Source organism: Aphanomyces astaci, assembly GCF_000520075.1.
Source record: "Aphanomyces astaci strain APO3 unplaced genomic scaffold supercont1.44, whole genome shotgun sequence".
NCBI lineage: Eukaryota > Oomycota > Saprolegniomycetes > Saprolegniales > Verrucalvaceae > Aphanomyces > Aphanomyces astaci.
In genome coordinates this window covers 249,643-264,967 of record NW_009798307.1, presented here as the reverse complement: position 1 = coordinate 264,967, position 15,325 = coordinate 249,643, and the positions used below count along the sequence as shown (strand labels likewise).

The 15,325-nt window shown below is 45.3% G+C and overlaps 5 protein-coding genes across 10 annotated transcripts in view; 1 reads left to right on the top strand and 4 right to left on the bottom strand.

The window, feature by feature from the left end:
• Positions 1–256: 256 nt before the first annotated feature.
• On the bottom strand, positions 257–1,763 carry H257_12965 (hypothetical protein). Its single transcript, XM_009840372.1, has 2 exons — positions 643–1,763; positions 257–588 (listed from the first exon to the last, which is right to left on the bottom strand). The coding sequence occupies exons 1-2, from the start codon at positions 1,685–1,687 to the stop codon at positions 281–283; spliced, it is 1,353 nt and encodes a 450-aa protein (XP_009838674.1). The 5' UTR covers positions 1,688–1,763; the 3' UTR covers positions 257–280.
• A 1,476-nt stretch (positions 1,764–3,239) lies between these two features.
• On the top strand, positions 3,240–4,387 carry H257_12964. 2 transcript variants are annotated; one of them, XM_009840371.1, is made up of 3 exons: positions 3,240–3,670; positions 3,730–3,868; positions 3,922–4,387. In XM_009840371.1, the coding sequence occupies exons 1-3, from the start codon at positions 3,278–3,280 to the stop codon at positions 4,356–4,358; spliced, it is 969 nt and encodes a 322-aa protein (XP_009838673.1). In that variant the 5' UTR covers positions 3,240–3,277; the 3' UTR covers positions 4,359–4,387. The 2 variants fall into 2 exon arrangements, with proteins under 2 accessions (XP_009838673.1, XP_009838672.1); XM_009840370.1 differs by having other exon boundaries at positions 3,724–3,868.
• Positions 4,369–6,117, bottom strand: H257_12963. 2 transcript variants are annotated; one of them, XM_009840369.1, is made up of 2 exons: positions 6,051–6,117; positions 4,369–6,005 (listed from the first exon to the last, which is right to left on the bottom strand). In XM_009840369.1, exons 1-2 carry the CDS (start codon positions 6,051–6,053, stop codon positions 4,389–4,391), a joined length of 1,620 nt encoding a protein of 539 aa, XP_009838671.1. In that variant the 5' UTR covers positions 6,054–6,117; the 3' UTR covers positions 4,369–4,388. The 2 variants fall into 2 exon arrangements, with proteins under 2 accessions (XP_009838671.1, XP_009838670.1); XM_009840368.1 differs by having other exon boundaries at positions 4,369–6,115.
• Positions 6,118–8,851: 2,734 nt separating this feature from the next.
• On the bottom strand, positions 8,852–10,522 carry H257_12962 (hypothetical protein). Its single transcript, XM_009840367.1, has 5 exons — positions 10,234–10,522; positions 9,862–10,185; positions 9,469–9,593; positions 9,238–9,408; positions 8,852–9,154 (listed from the first exon to the last, which is right to left on the bottom strand). The coding sequence occupies exons 1-5, from the start codon at positions 10,489–10,491 to the stop codon at positions 8,980–8,982; spliced, it is 1,053 nt and encodes a 350-aa protein (XP_009838669.1). The 5' UTR covers positions 10,492–10,522; the 3' UTR covers positions 8,852–8,979.
• Positions 10,523–12,760: 2,238 nt separating this feature from the next.
• H257_12961 (hypothetical protein) overlaps positions 12,761–15,325 on the bottom strand; it is a 4,831-nt gene continuing 2,266 nt past the window's right edge. The window contains exons 5-8 of one of the 4 annotated variants that reach the window (XM_009840365.1): positions 14,359–14,693; positions 13,339–13,458; positions 13,171–13,263; positions 12,769–13,085 (exon numbers count right to left, since the gene is read on the bottom strand). In XM_009840365.1, the coding sequence (XP_009838667.1) occupies positions 12,846–13,085; positions 13,171–13,263; positions 13,339–13,458; positions 14,359–14,693 (788 nt within the window). In that variant the 3' untranslated portion in view covers positions 12,769–12,845. Of the gene's footprint in view, positions 13,086–13,170; positions 13,459–14,358; positions 14,694–15,325 lie in introns of all 4 variants that reach the window. The other 3 variants (XM_009840363.1, XM_009840366.1, XM_009840364.1) reach the window with 3 other exon arrangements.

The window sequence follows — 15,325 nt, the reverse complement described above, 5'->3', positions numbered from 1 at the left end:
ATAATTTGATTAGCGACGCGTCTTGTCTTATTGGAATCGCTATTCAAAACTCAAATATCGTAACGGACTCATGAGGTATGTCCATTCTACTCCGACACCTCCAAAAAAGTTATCTTAAATTGTTTTTTTACGTTACTGTATTAAAAACGTTAGTCCCCAAACTCACACGTCGAAAGCCAGCTTCGAACGTTGTATTATTCTACTACAACTCCCATCAAACGACGTACTGTACTCCAGTACAACTCACGAACCCATATTCATCGATATCGGACGTTTCTATTTATCGCGTGGCACAGCCAAAAGTTAAAATGAACGACGTCTTCTTCTCGCACGACTTGACTTTCAAGTTGTCGTCCGGTACGTGGTACCCCGCGGGGCATCGCGGCTGGTTGCACACCAAGTTCTCACACTTGGCCTGCAGCTTGCCCACGACTTCCACGGTTAATGGAGCGTTGTAGCCGACGCCGCTGCCGCTGCAGTGGCTCCAGGACGTTCCGCAGTCGTTGGGGATGACGCTGATGTCGTACCAGATGGTGCCACCGGCTCCAGGCACAACGTTGAACGAAGGGTCAAAGTACCCTTCAAACACTACCAAATACATACTAAAAGTTAGGTTACCAGGTACCCACTCAGTGGACGTACATGTGGCGTCGTTGTTGGCCGTGGCGCGAATCATAATGTTCTTGCCGGGACCGTAATCCAACGCATTCAAGTCCAACGACTCGTACGGCCCCAGGTTGCGACTGTGGTCGACGAGGTCGGTGGAGCGCCAGTACATATCTTGGTTCTTGTTGCATCCGTTCACCACTCGATACGTGCTTGGGCCAATGGGGCTTGGCCCAGGCGCAGGGGCGGGAGGTGCAGGAGTTGGAGCTGGAGGTGCAGGGGCTTGAGCTGGAGGTGCAGGAGCTGGAGCTGGAGGTGCAGGAGCTGGAGCTGGAGGTGCAGGTGCAGGGGCAGGAGGTGCAGGTGCAGGGGCAGGAGGTGCAGGTGCAGGGGCAGGAGGTGCAGGTGCAGGGGCGGGAGGTGCAGGTGCAGGGGCGGGGGGTGCAGGGGCGGGAGCGGGAGGTGCATGACCCAGAGCTGGAGGGGCTGGCGCCGATTCGGGTTTGCCAATGATGGGGGCGTCGGTGGGTGCAGCCGTGGTGGTGGTGGGTTGAGGGGTCACCGTCGTTGGTTCAGAGGTCACTGTAGTGGGTTCGGGGGTCACTGTAGTGGGTTCGGGGGTCACTGTAGTGGGTTCGGGGGTCACTGTAGTGGGTTCGGGGGTAGCCGTGGTCACTTGTGGTGTGGCGTCAGGGGTTGAGGTGGGTGTTTCCACCGTCACGACTTCGTCGGGCAAGGTGCCTCCCACAAGCAGTTCAGCTGGCACGACAGGAGCGGTGGTGGTGGTAACAGTGATAGGCGGCGCGACAGTGGTGCTGGCGAGACCAGACGATTGGCTTGCGTCCGAGGTGGGAATAGCCGCAAACGTGATGGCGATGGCGGCTCCCACGACCAAAAGCGCGGCGGCCATAATGGCCAAGACGCGGATGCGGCGGCGGCGCTGGAAGCTCTCTTCGTACTCGTCGTCGTCCTTGGGGTCTGGGAACGGCAAGTCCGAGTCGCGGTACATGACCAGCTCCTGATTGTTGGCCGATGTGTTGTTGGTTGGGGTGATGGTGATGATGCTTACGTTCTTCGTCATTTTCACAAGTCCGTCGTCCAATAATGTGTACCCCTAGTATAGTACTAATCTCGCCCCATCAATTCACTGAACCGCCACCATGTGTGTGAGTGTGCAACTGTAGCCTGTCCCACCGTGGTAAATGTGCATATTTACGTGGGCGTGGAAATATCTTGCCGTTTGTATCCAAGTGATATCCGACAAGTGGGACGAGATACAGTAACAATCACATGCGACACGGCCACGACCACATGCATCATATCCACCCTTTGGTCGTGTACTTCGAAGTATCTAAAACGTATTCGATTTCAACATGAGATAGATTCCGGAATGTAACGAAATGTGCTGGCCGTCGGTATGAATAGGACAAACGTGCGAGTAGTTCCAACTGGATTAAAGTATGAAGTGGTTTAGTTAACTTGGGTAAAGGCTGTGATAAGATTACTCTACACCCACAGTAGCTACCGGACAGTACCCTGAAGGGTGGGGTAGCTTGTGGCTCGTACAGTACAGTACTTTGTGCCTTGGTCACGATGCAAGCGACCGCAGCTTAGTGATGCCGAGCGCCTGCTGCGAGTTGCTGGGATGAAGTGTATATCAACCGTGTGGGCAACTATGAAGCCAATATGTTCCGAGAACTTTGCGGGCCTCATCCTACCGATATCTGCCCCATTGATCGTAACACAACGGGCGAACGGCCCTAAAAGGAACAATAAATGGCATCACAAGAGTCTGGGCGACGGGTGAAACCATTCAATAATGGATGGCCAAATAAGGTGGAAAGCGAAGGGATGTGCAAGAGAAGGTTCTACTGCAGTACGTGTCTAGCAGGTGACAGTCGTTCCTGTGGTCGTTTCGGACAATGTTTCTCCACTGCCAGTGCTTTGATTCGCAGTGACCGGGGCCAACAATTGCCGGTAGTAAGCTATAACGTTAGTATGGTACGTAGATTATCGGTACAAGTAAGCTTACTGTAAGTTAGTACGGAGAAAGTATGTTTCGGGGTTTACACTACTTTTATCGATGTGTACCGGTAACGTTAACTATACATATATTCCCAGCTCGAGAACACTACAGTACCGGTATGCACTTCTAGAAATGCGGCATAAGGTTTCAAACTTCACCAAGCCATACTGGTACTAGTATTGGACGATAAATGCAAAACGTTCGGTTTCGTTCATTTACACATTCCACTGCACCGCCCAGCAAACACTGTAAGAAGCACAGATATTAGAAGCCATTTACCGGGTAGTACTTCTTATAAAAGAATTAGATCTCAATCCAAGACTGTGCCGTCCATACTCGAGTGAAGCCAACTCCAGAACCCCAAAGCTCCTGTACCCCGAAACCCCGAAAACTGATTCCTCGTCGGATTTCGAAGTACTTCGGAGTAATAGGGGGTTTCAATGTTAAAAATGGAGAATGGTCAATGGAGTTTTTTATCGTTACACACGATTTTGAGTTATTTTATTGGTCAAAATGATTTCCATCCTCCACCACCATCCTCCATAGGCGATATCTGGTGATGGAGGGTTGCACCTCTTTAATCGAAATATTGTATACATTGTACGAGGTTTTAAAGGTGTGCCGCATTTCCAAATCGCGGCCAACATGTCGAATGGTGTTGCCTTCTGGCACAAAGATGTCTGCAAAAACCCGTCATGTCAGTGCGGCAAGTCCTCCATCCAAATCCTTCTGGATTGGTTGTCGGTTTACAACGGCGATGTGTACATCAACTTTGTTCGTTGGCGCGGAGGCACCCGCTCGAAAGACGGCATGAATAAGGTTAGCATTGCTTCCGAAATCTCGCAGATTCTACACCGCGAGCACAGCATTGTGCGCAACATCGACAGTATCAAAGCCAATATACAAGAGTTGATCGATTCCTACGGCAGAGCGAAAGATTTCATGGGCTACACCGGCGAAGGCTTGTTGTCCGCTGCAGATGAACGCTATCACGACCCAACTGCTCCAGGCTACTTGGTAGAAGTTGATACAATTCGGGTATGATATGTATATTGGCATATCCTTAATTAGGCTAATATGATCATCGAAAGGATAAGTGCTTCAAGTTGTGCAAGCACTGGGATGTGCTCGAAAAGGTCATCGGCGATAGAGCATCGGCCCGGCCTCTCCTCCGTTCAAGTAACGACGACGATGACGACTATTCAGTCGACATGCTCAACACATCAACATTATCTGGTAAATATTACTTCGAACTCTACTAACAGTTAATACTAGATGTGGGGTGTTAGAAAATGGTGATGAAAACATCGTAACTGCAAACGAAACGGCGGAATACGTTCCAGGCTCGCCCCCCAAAGCCACCGGAAAAAGAAAGAGCGAACCGGACAAGTTTGGATTTGGCTCGGGGAAGAAGAAGCTGAAGACCGAATCCGGTGGCAAGAGAAGTTTTGGCGTCGGCGAGAGCCTAATGCAGGGGCTTAAGGCCCAGGCTCAAGTTCAGGCAGATTTGTCGCGGGAGGTGCTGGCGAGCCGGGCGGCGGAGTTGCAGCTCCGAAAGGAAAATGAAGATCGACATTTTATGCTGCGCATGCGTGAAATTGACCTCAAGGCCAAAGAGCTCAGGCACAAGCAAATTATTGAAGAGGCACGTCTCATGTCGTCCATGTCGTTTGATAAAGCGGATGTGATGGAGTATATTCGTGATGAATTGTCCAAAATTCAATAAAAACAATAAACCCTTGATTTACACTCATATCTACATATCACCAACCGATTCGCTCCAAAAGTGGCGAGCGTACATGTCACGCAGACTGGCAGGACTGACGGTGTTTGCAAGGGCATTGCTGTTTTGGTACACATCATCCCCGTCAGCAGTAGCATCATAGTCGTGCAACTCAGTGTCCCAATTGTCATCAAGGTCTTGCAACAATAAGTTGTGCAAAATGGCCGCGCAACGAATCGTGAGCATCATTATTTTTGCCCCCCGAGAAGTAGAGAGGTCAACTCGCATGCCGCGCAACGACTGAAAACGGCCTTTGAGTAGGCCAATGCAATGCTCATTGACGTAACGACACTTCGCAACCAGCTTGTTGAACAGCATTTGCTGCTCGGTGAGCCCAGAGCCACGGGTGCGAGTGTACGCTGCCATGATATGCTGCTGATTAGTGTAGCCATTATCGGACATCAAGTACTCATTTGGGTTGAAGTACTTGGTCGAGTTCAGCGCGAGGTTGCAATTGTTCCACACACGCTTGTCGTTTGCACATCCAGGCCAGCCAAGGTCAAGGTACGTGATCCGCCGTTGGTCATCGCAGACAATCATGCCGGCCATTCCATAGTAACCCTTTCTGGAGTAGTAATCCTCACCATCCTTGGACGGCTTGGCATAAACGGGGAACAATGTTTCGTCGACAAATCCAGCGGAGTTTTGAAAGCGGGAGTTAAGGTGTACGCGTCTACTGATTTGTCGGCGGTCATCGTCATTTGGCCAGTACACAACACACTTCTCAAGAGACAATATCGCCACCATGCATCGGATAAAGTACGACTGAACACAGCCCTCGGACACACCAAAGTAGCGAGCAAGGACCCCGACACAACCACCATTTCCATAACGGCCGAGTTTGGATAGGAAGACAATTAATTGATCCTCCACCGCAGCTTGGAAATTGTTGCTCTTCGATTGAAACACACCATCATGTCGTATCTGCTCCACCAAGAAGTAGAACATGTGCCGCGGCAGGCGAACTTCTTGTTTGAACCGCTTGTCGTCCAACCCACAAATAAAATCGACTGGCGACTTGCGCTTTGGAACATTGTACAGTCGATTGGACAGGTAGCGGGAGTTGACCAATGCATGGAACAATTGGCAAACCAGTTGATTAGCACTTACAAACGACGTGCACAGACAACCACAGTACGGCACTTCGTCGATTGCGCTACCGGAGGTTTCGGCGGTTGAACCATTCATGAATCCATTGGGGACTTCATAAATTTTGGGGGCACCATCGGCACCGCCATATGGACACAGACCAAACGGACCACCGAGAGAATGAGCGTCACGAGGAGGGCCACCACTGGGAGGAACACCACAAGGATCGCCAGAACAACCGTCACAAGGACAGCCATCACAGACACAAGGACCACCGTCACTGCCACAATAACCAGCACCACTAGGATCGCCACCAAATGGTCCGCCACAAGGACCGCTGCCAAACCCACTCACAAGAAGGCCGCCATGATTGCCACCAGCAGTGTCGCCAAGGAGAGTGATGTGGGGACCACCATGGCCGGCGAGAGGGCAAGGTAAGCCACCAGAAGTTGCTGAAATACAATGTCCATGCAGGTTGGATAGCGACAAAATGATCATGACCTCATGTAGTTCACTGAGAATGAGCTGTCGTTCAGAGAAGCGTACCATGGGTGTCGGTTTTTGGCAGTCGATTCCCGTCTCCACCACAGTACGGGGGGTCTCAACTTTTTTATGAAGGTTGATGGACTTACTATGATTGGCTCATTTTTTAGTGTTACACACACTCCATTCTCCACCTTCCATTCTCCATTTTTAACATTGAAACCCCCTAATGTCCTTTCCGGTTAAAAATATGCGAAAACCACCAACAAATATGCAGCCGCGATGATACTGTATGATTGGTAGAATTTCGAAGATTTGGGCAGAATATGGACATCCAAACTCTATTTTCCTTTACCGGTAGCTACGAGGTGTAGTAGTACATCATTTTTCGTTTAAGTTCAGGTTATCTCGGGTATATTTCTTCTTACACGCAAGTGATCCATGCGTGTTCCATCCATTTCGATTTTACAGATGCAAATCAAGTACTGTATATAAACGCGCTGCTTCATCAGGCGCTAACTTTCATGTCACTCACGTTTTCGGCAAGACTGTAGAGAAACTTGAGCTACAAGGTGCAGGACTGTAGAGGATTCACGTCGTCTCATATCTCAGACAAGTTCAAAACGCTATCCCCTACCTGGAGGGTGAGGGAAATGGTCATATTAGAACAAACTTCGATGGAGCTGATGCCTATAATCGCAATGTTACACGATCGGCTTAGTTCTTACTTCACCTGGTTGATAGAAACCTTCGTCGTCGCATCTTCGCTCGTGATTTGGGCGTCAACCGTGTTCCATGGAAGCGCACTTGATTTTTTTAGAATCCCAAATACAGTAAGTGTACTTCCCACGCTGCATCCAAAGCGCATCCATACGCATCCAAAAATCATAGAGACGAGTGCGAGCCAAACAAAAAACCCCTAGTAACCAACGTAACCCCGATGCTCCCGAATGTGATAGTCATACCTTAAATGTACCTTAGCCGTTTTGTTTTTTTAACCCCCTCGAGAACCCACTCGACCCCGAGTCGTGGGTTCGATCCCCGGATTATTTTCACAAGGATTTATCCGTCGCTCACCTGGGGATCCGGACATCAAGGGCAGCGTACGAAGCGACGTGGATACAGTTTATCCCGTTTGTCCCAATATCATCTGTCTTGAACTCATTATTCCCCTGTTTTGTCCCCGTGGATGCAGTCACGTGAGTAACACCTAATTATCTTCAAAACAAGAAACCGTTTTATTATTTTTATTACTTGGTATGGCGTGAATAGAATTTTTAAAAACAACACATCAAAAAGATGTTATGTGACGTTATATTTGGAAGCAAATACAGTTAACAAGTTGGTCAACTTGGATGTTATATTTGAGACGGCCACTTTCAAAGCCACACAACATGAGCCAATGTAAACCGATCAGCCCTAGACTCAATCCGCGTGTTCACAGGCATTTGTTCTACATAATGACGTATCATAGAGGTCGCTACGAGCTGTATTCATAACTTACAAAGTAAGTTATATTGCGTTTTTTTCTGCTTTGAGGACTCATCACTTATGCTACAATGTTGCAATCGCCATATTTCTAGAGAGATATTCGATGTCAAAGTCATATACTTTCTTAGTTACTAAAGTACTTCGAAGTAGCTAACAAAGCTACTCATAATTTTTTAATATATTTTTGTATTCAAAAGTTTCTTTTCGAGCTATATGTGCTGGGGATACGGAGAGATTCGCATACGGGGCCCTACGCGCTCAGGTGTTAATGCTGCAAGATTGGATCGTCCAGGGAATTCACGTCATTAGGGTCATTTCGCGAACATTTGGATATGGGCGATGTAAGAACCGGCCGTGGGCATTTTGAATAGAACACACAGTAACGTTATATATTGTAGCAGCAATATATAACGGTACTGTGTGTTCTATTCAGAATTTCCACGGCCGGTTCTTACATCGCCCATATCTCACGAGCTACACGGCTCGTGCGTCATTCCTTTGCATTTGTGTGAGCGAACAGTGCAAAAGCGATTCGTTGAGGGCAAACTTAAATAAATGAGTTATTAATATTTCATTTCCAGACCCCATCTCGCCGTATCCAATTTTGAGTAGATCTGATTGGCTCTTGCAGAATGGACAAGTATATTCAACCAATCAGATCTTCCAGAGTGATCAATATTGGTTGGAAAGCCACCCGAATTTTTAGGGCAGTTCTAAGTAGTTTTCATATATAGAATGAGCCAATCAAAATCGATTTACATCTTTTTTTACCAATGTAGAAAAAGAAATCGACGACCTCTTTTTCAACTTTTGGTAACCTCAAATATTGCAATATTCTGGCAATATAGACAAAATAAAATAACAATATTCTGGCCCAAAACGCCAATATGGGGCCAATCCTAGACAAAATAGAATCAAATATGAATTGAAACATGTCTTGCTTCAAGAGTTTTAATCCAGATCCAATAAATACTTCCACGTGGGATTTACTCCTTGAGAACGTCCAAAACACCATATCAAAAAATGTACCTTTTACTTCCATTTTGCCACAAAATGGAATATTATTTTTGATATGTTACCAGACGCACTCTAAATAACTGCAGAAGGTAGGAAAGTGTACTATTTTTGGTTTGGTATGAATTTGCGGACCCCGTCCAATCGAATCCCGCCTACGAAACCGATCACGAATGAATCGCTCCCATTGGTCAATCTGAAATTACTTTTCGGTGATTGGCTACGTTTGACTTCGTGCTTCCTCTCTCAATACATATCGGGAAAGTCAATCAAAACATCTCGCGGCGCGAGATTTGTGATCGGTTTGACGAATAATATGTCGCAACCGCATCCATTGTTTCATTTGCTAAAACTACTGTATCGCTACTAACTCTTTATAAACAACTGGGTTTTACACGACGACAATGTACGACTGTACTGCCAACAGCATAATGGTTACAATGTAACTGATGTAGTCTGCCTAGGGAGATCCAGTAAGTAGTTGGAGCTACTTTTTGGCTTTGACCGTCATGTCGGCGGCGTCGACATGATGCAGTCGAATGACATTCCGGGCTTGGGGGTTATAGTGCTCGACGCCCTTGTGCCAGTCATACGATGTCGCATACGCAAAGATCTCGCCCGTTTTGTTGAACTTGCCCACGGAAATCCCTTGGTAATTCGGGCTATCATATACACAAAATCGTCGTGATTTTTCGTATCGCAAGTAAACCTACTACTAGTAGTAGTACTAGTAGTAGCAACGTACAGTTTGGCGAAATTCGTGAGCAACTTGCGCGCATCCTTATCCCAGAAAGCGTACGATCCGTCGGCGCCGGTCGTGGCGATGCGCCCAGAGTTTTGGTGAAAGCTGATGCTTGTGACTGGGTAGATCGAGTTGGTCGTGTTATCTCGGTGCGCTTTGAATGAAAAGTCGCGGCTACGAAAAATATTTATACATAATATTATTTCATGGATATATATATATATATATATATACTCGCGGGCTTTTTCGTCCACATGTTGAATCGATACGCGGCCTTCAATCGAGCCCGCAGCAAAGCCTGATGCATCTGGGAAGGCTGCAATGCATCGCGTCTGGTACTTGAGACTCGACTTGAGCGTCTATATATATATATAGATATTTATAAAAATCTTATTCACGTTAGAACCCATGATACGTGATTTAAAACCAACAATATGATAGTATTTCAATGAATATAGGATAAGACCGACCAATCAACAGCCAGACACCACGAATCAAGTGGCCAATCAAAACGCCTAAAGAAGGGTGGGCCTTCATATAGGGTGTACATGGAAATACTTTGCAAAGACTCAGAGTTTGGCTGAAAGCACAATTATCAAATGTGATATATAGATCAGACACGATTACCGCGTAGATCTGGGATGGTTTCTTCAGATCAAAGCAATGGATCTGCTTGTCGGCGGTGGCGACCACCATGAGAGGGTACGACACATCTAGCGCGTACACGCGGTCGCTGAGCTGCACCGTGGCCTGGGGCTGAGGGGATCGCGTGTCCCAGTACTTGACGGTCTTGTCCCAACTGCCCGTGACCACGCAGTTGGCCTGCGCAATGTGCTGGATAGACCGAATCGGCTGGTCGTGCTGCGCGATTTGCTGGCCTTGGCTGTTCCCGCCCAGTTGCCACATCATGGCAGTCTTGTCGCACGAGCCAGAGAACACCGTCGAGCCGTCCTACGTGCAACGGATGACGAGGAGAACAGGAGGGGAGATGGGACGTACGCCACTGAAGGCTGTGCAAAGTACAGGACCCTTGTGTGCAAACTGCGCGCGAGCCACGGCTTGGAAGTTCGCGCCTTGCTGCTGAACTTCCCAGCATCGCACATGGTTGTCCCAGGATCCCGCGGCCAAGACGTTCGCCGTGGGACTCCATGCGATGTCTTGGATGCTGTCTGGTACATCGGGAGGGACGTCATAGTCGGCCGCAGCGCGACTCGCGGCCGGCGTCACCGCGGCGCTGCCAAATCCACCGAACGACATTTTGAAGAATTACGGGAATGCATGCCATGATTGGTGGAAATTCAATTTTGCCAGTCGGGATTGGGTAATTTTGTATGTATGAAATACGTCGATTTGATTGGATATATTACTTTTCAATTATTACGAGAGTTAATATAATATACTACGTAGTATTTACGTTGGGATGATTCACGTACATGTATTGGGCTTTTCACTCGTTTTGGCTATTCACACTATAAACCTGGGTGTTTGTTACATCGACCCCAGTGTTTAGATAATTCGTGCCGTGATTTAGGATATCACGTTTCCTTACAGAATGTAATTATAGGGAGGTCATTTATGCATCTCCCTCGCTTTTGCACATTTGAAAAGTGCAAATCGAAGTTATATCTGCTGTTCTCGGGACCAAATTGCACAATTCACTGGTCATCATGAATAACTTTTGATATTACAAATGACACATTGCGCCGGTGTTCTACCGTAAAGCGATGTACGTATGGTGCTATATCGTAGAAAACCACGCCATCTTCTTGTTCCATCACGTAGTACACGCAGGTAGCATGTACTACGCGATGGAATATCAGCCAAGGTGTTTTGATCACTTCAGCATCACATGTGATTATTATTGCTCCGAGTTATTTGGCATTTATAAAACCCCAGTGAATTAGCTAAAACACCAGGTATTTATTCAACTTTGTAACACAGTTACAGCAGTAGTATCACTCTTTTAGCCACGTAAAACCGACGCCAAAACAAGTGCAATGCACGATAATAATTGCTATTCTTGTGCACATGCCAGTACTAATCAAATTTGATACTTCTTATTTTAATACAACGTTACTAATCAAATTTGCTACTTGAAGTATTTTAATATAAGGTTACTAATCAAATTTGATATTTTCAATAAACTACTACGAATTAATAGAACTACTTTATATAATACTGCGTACTATTATAGTACAGTATTGTCCTTTTGCCCAAAATTTGGACTTTTGTGCTGATTCGCCAAATATCTATCCATCGATTCTATGTTCTGACTTTTGTAAGTAAAAATCGTCCAGTATCACACTAATTTCAGTCACACACTAGTTCGGTGTTGCTTTGGTCGTTGATTGGTTACTTGATTAGTGCTCTGGGTTTTGATTGGTTGATCGATTCTCTGCCGATTTTGGTGCTGCTCATTCGATTGGGCACCCCACTCCAATTTCGAATCGACTTGACAATACATACTATCGTGATCTACACCATGAAATATATAGTGTGAATAATAATTACTTCGAAGAGGTTGCAGTGAGGTTCAGTAAACGGGACAGAATTGGGAAATTTGAAGGTGCTGGTAGTCTCAGTGATTACCACCCACCACTACAGTACTGTACCACCACCCACGCTCAAGAATAAAGCGCCAAAGCCCCTGCTGCCAGTGACTACGATTGCTCCAGATGTGACCACCATATCACTCCATTGGTACGTGTACTACATGCAGTGTACACCATCACGACTACGTAGCCATGTCACATCAACACTGTGTTTTCCTCTAAATCGACCAACCAACGGCCACCAAATTTTCACTCAATTTAGTGTGAAAACGGATTACGTTACCAAGCGTGGCAGTGATTGTTGACTGTATCATGGTCCTATTGGGATTGCACTCAGCCAACCTAACCCTCCGGATAATGCAAGAGTTGTTATCCGTACTTTCGAATTGAAATACAAATAAAAACACCGTGTATAAACGTAATAATTTTATATGCTCAGAAACGCTATTATTATTATTCCGGCCTTCGTTCCGATGACAAATATATGGTCATGGGTAGAGCCAATAGAATGGCAGGATTTGGGTTACCTTAGCATGATTGGCTATCTTACTCGGACTTACACCCTGTTAATCCAAATATACTATGATTTAATTGGCTAATCCAGCCAATGAGAATACTTCTCATTGGAAAACCTCGTCCATCGAAAACCTCGTCCATCGCAAAACGGTCCCCATGGAATCATGGGTGCCCCTTGTGGATATTGTATCGACGACGCTGCACCTGTTACTGTATGTAAATATGAGTCTCAGTGTATTTATATCCAATGAAAACCATATAACGTTCGTTGCTTATTGAATACAATGATAAACGTACTTGCATTGGTATCGAACACATCCAATATATACATGCATCCATACTGCTACGAGCAGTTGTGTAACCATTAATATTCATAGTTTTAATCGTTGACTCTAGTACTAACTACGATTTTGTGCGGAATTAAGTCGCGGATCCAATATATACATACATACATGCATCCATACTGCTACGAGCAGTTGTGTAACCACTAATATTCATAGTTTTAATCGTTGACTCTACTACTAACTACGATTTTGTGCGGAATTAAGTCGCGGGGCCGCCAGATCTATTCACGGGGAGCACGAGGAGGGCTTGGAGCTGATCCAGCACTTGGTGCTGCTGGTCTAACGGCAGCTGCAAAACACTCTGCACAATAGACTGCACATTCGACTGGTATGACCAGATAAAGGTCGTACAGTACACAGTCGTAAACAGGGACGTGATGAACTGGCAGTCCATTCGGTCCATAAATCCCCCGTGGCCCGGGATTACGGAATCAAAATCCTATGCCAAGAATATTATGTATATATATACCTTCAACTAACGAGTAGTAGTTGATGGGTAGTAAGTAGTAAGTAGTAGTTAGTACCTTGAGCTTGTACGCGCGTTTGATGGCCGAAGCGTAAAACCCGCCAAACGGCGAGATCACCGATGTAAAGCATGCAAATACCAGTGCATGGAGCTACTCATAACCATATATATATATATATATATATATAATAGATGAAATATATTTATCGTTCAAAAAAACACGTACTTGGATGGGGTATAAGTACACTTTGGAGATGGGAAGCACTGACGTGACGAAGTGGGGCAACGCATACCATGTCTGGACAAAGACTGGATGCGGTGTGCACGTCAATGGCTGGGGGATCAGCTACAATCAAATAGTTATATAATATATATATATCACTAAAAACCATCAAGAGATCTTTTCACATGAACTTTACTGGTAGTACTAGGTGCGCTGTACTATAGTACATATTGTCAAATCGATTCGAAACTGGAGCCCTCAGCAGAATCCAATGTCTTAAATGTATGTCAAATAATATTCTGACAGAGAATTAATTCCCTTTTCAAATGGGAGGTGAGAAAATATTTTCTCAAAATATTTGGATGTGACCTCTGGATGCCATATAATGGAATGAGAACTATCGATAGAATATCATGTTGGTAAAAAGTGGACAGTTGCAGTTCCACCTTTTTTCTGTCAGAAAAAGTAATAATTCGACGTATTATATCACTTTATATATATATATTTTTTTCAGATTTCCAAACACACAAAAGTTGTAAAAATTGTCATAATATTTCTGAAAAGTTGCATTTTCGGACATTTTTTGGGGCAGCCAGAGTGGGCCCCAAGAGATTATATGAAATAACTGCCCAAGCCAATCAAATCACGTTTTGTCGAATTTCGGCCAATCCAAACGTTTGACTCGGTCCAATCCCTCCGTATTGGACAAAACATATATAGTATACTAATCTTTGTATGGCATATTTGGTACAAACTTACATTGGATCAAATGGATTCGAATGCGAAATGACACACAAGTCCAATTTTGCGTGAAATGCACAATATCACAAAGGATATATATATTATATATATATATCCAATCGATCGTCGACATATGGTGTATACATCCTGTTTTTCATAGTCCATTCATACAAACTAAAATAAAATCAGCAGTAGAGCTGATCCTCCAAACACTCTTTTTTTTTTTAATTCATTTTTCGACGTGTAGAAATATATATCTATTTCTGTTGGTTGTTATTGTACCTCGATAGACTCCAAAGGACATATCATCCACGGAGACTGGGCCAAGAGCGCACTGCTCCAGAACGCAAACACTAGCGTACACACGAATGCGCCTAGAAACCCTTCCCATGTCTTATTGGGGCTGAGCTTTAGAAATGGCGTGGTAAAGACCCGTCTGCCGACAAGTTTGCCGCAAAAGTAGGCAAAACAGTCATTGCATACGACGAGCGAAGCTGGAAAGAAGAGCCAAACGAGGCCTTTGCAGATGCTGTCGAGCACAAATCGCATCTGAAATACAATCAGGCACAGCGTCACAACTGTCCACGTCAGCTGGCCCATCTGGTACTTGTAATACCCTAATAAGTCGATATATTAAAGTATTCGAGTGTGTGTGTGTGGTTCGAATAAGAACGAAATTGGCAGACAATCGATATGATCGACCAATCAAAACCCAGAAGACGAATCAAGTAGCCAATCAAAAATGAATGATCCACTCTCTTGGACCAAGGCAAAAACATCGAATATTCGGTTGTGAATCAAAGTAGTGTGACACGGGTTGGATTTTGCATACAAAAGTCAAGACAAACAATCGATAGAGTTGGCAAAGAATTAGCACAAAAGTCAACCAAATTTGAAGTAAAAGGACAATAGATATATTGTCGATGATTCGATACGAATTTCCAGACCCCGTCGAATCACGAATCATCGACGCTATTGGCTAATCCAATTTGGAGTGGATGATTTGATTGGCTCTTACAGAAAGGAAACAAGTATATTCAACCAATCACAACTCCGGCGTGAATCAATATTGAGTTGACAAACCACGCGAATAATTTTGAAAGTTTATAGCGAATTCACAATTACAATAGTGTCAACTCTGTTCCAAGTTGGGGACAACTCGACAGACAATCGACCAATCAAAACCCACCACACGAATTAAGGGCCAATCAAACCCCACAAACGAGCATCAAGGGACCAATCAAATGCT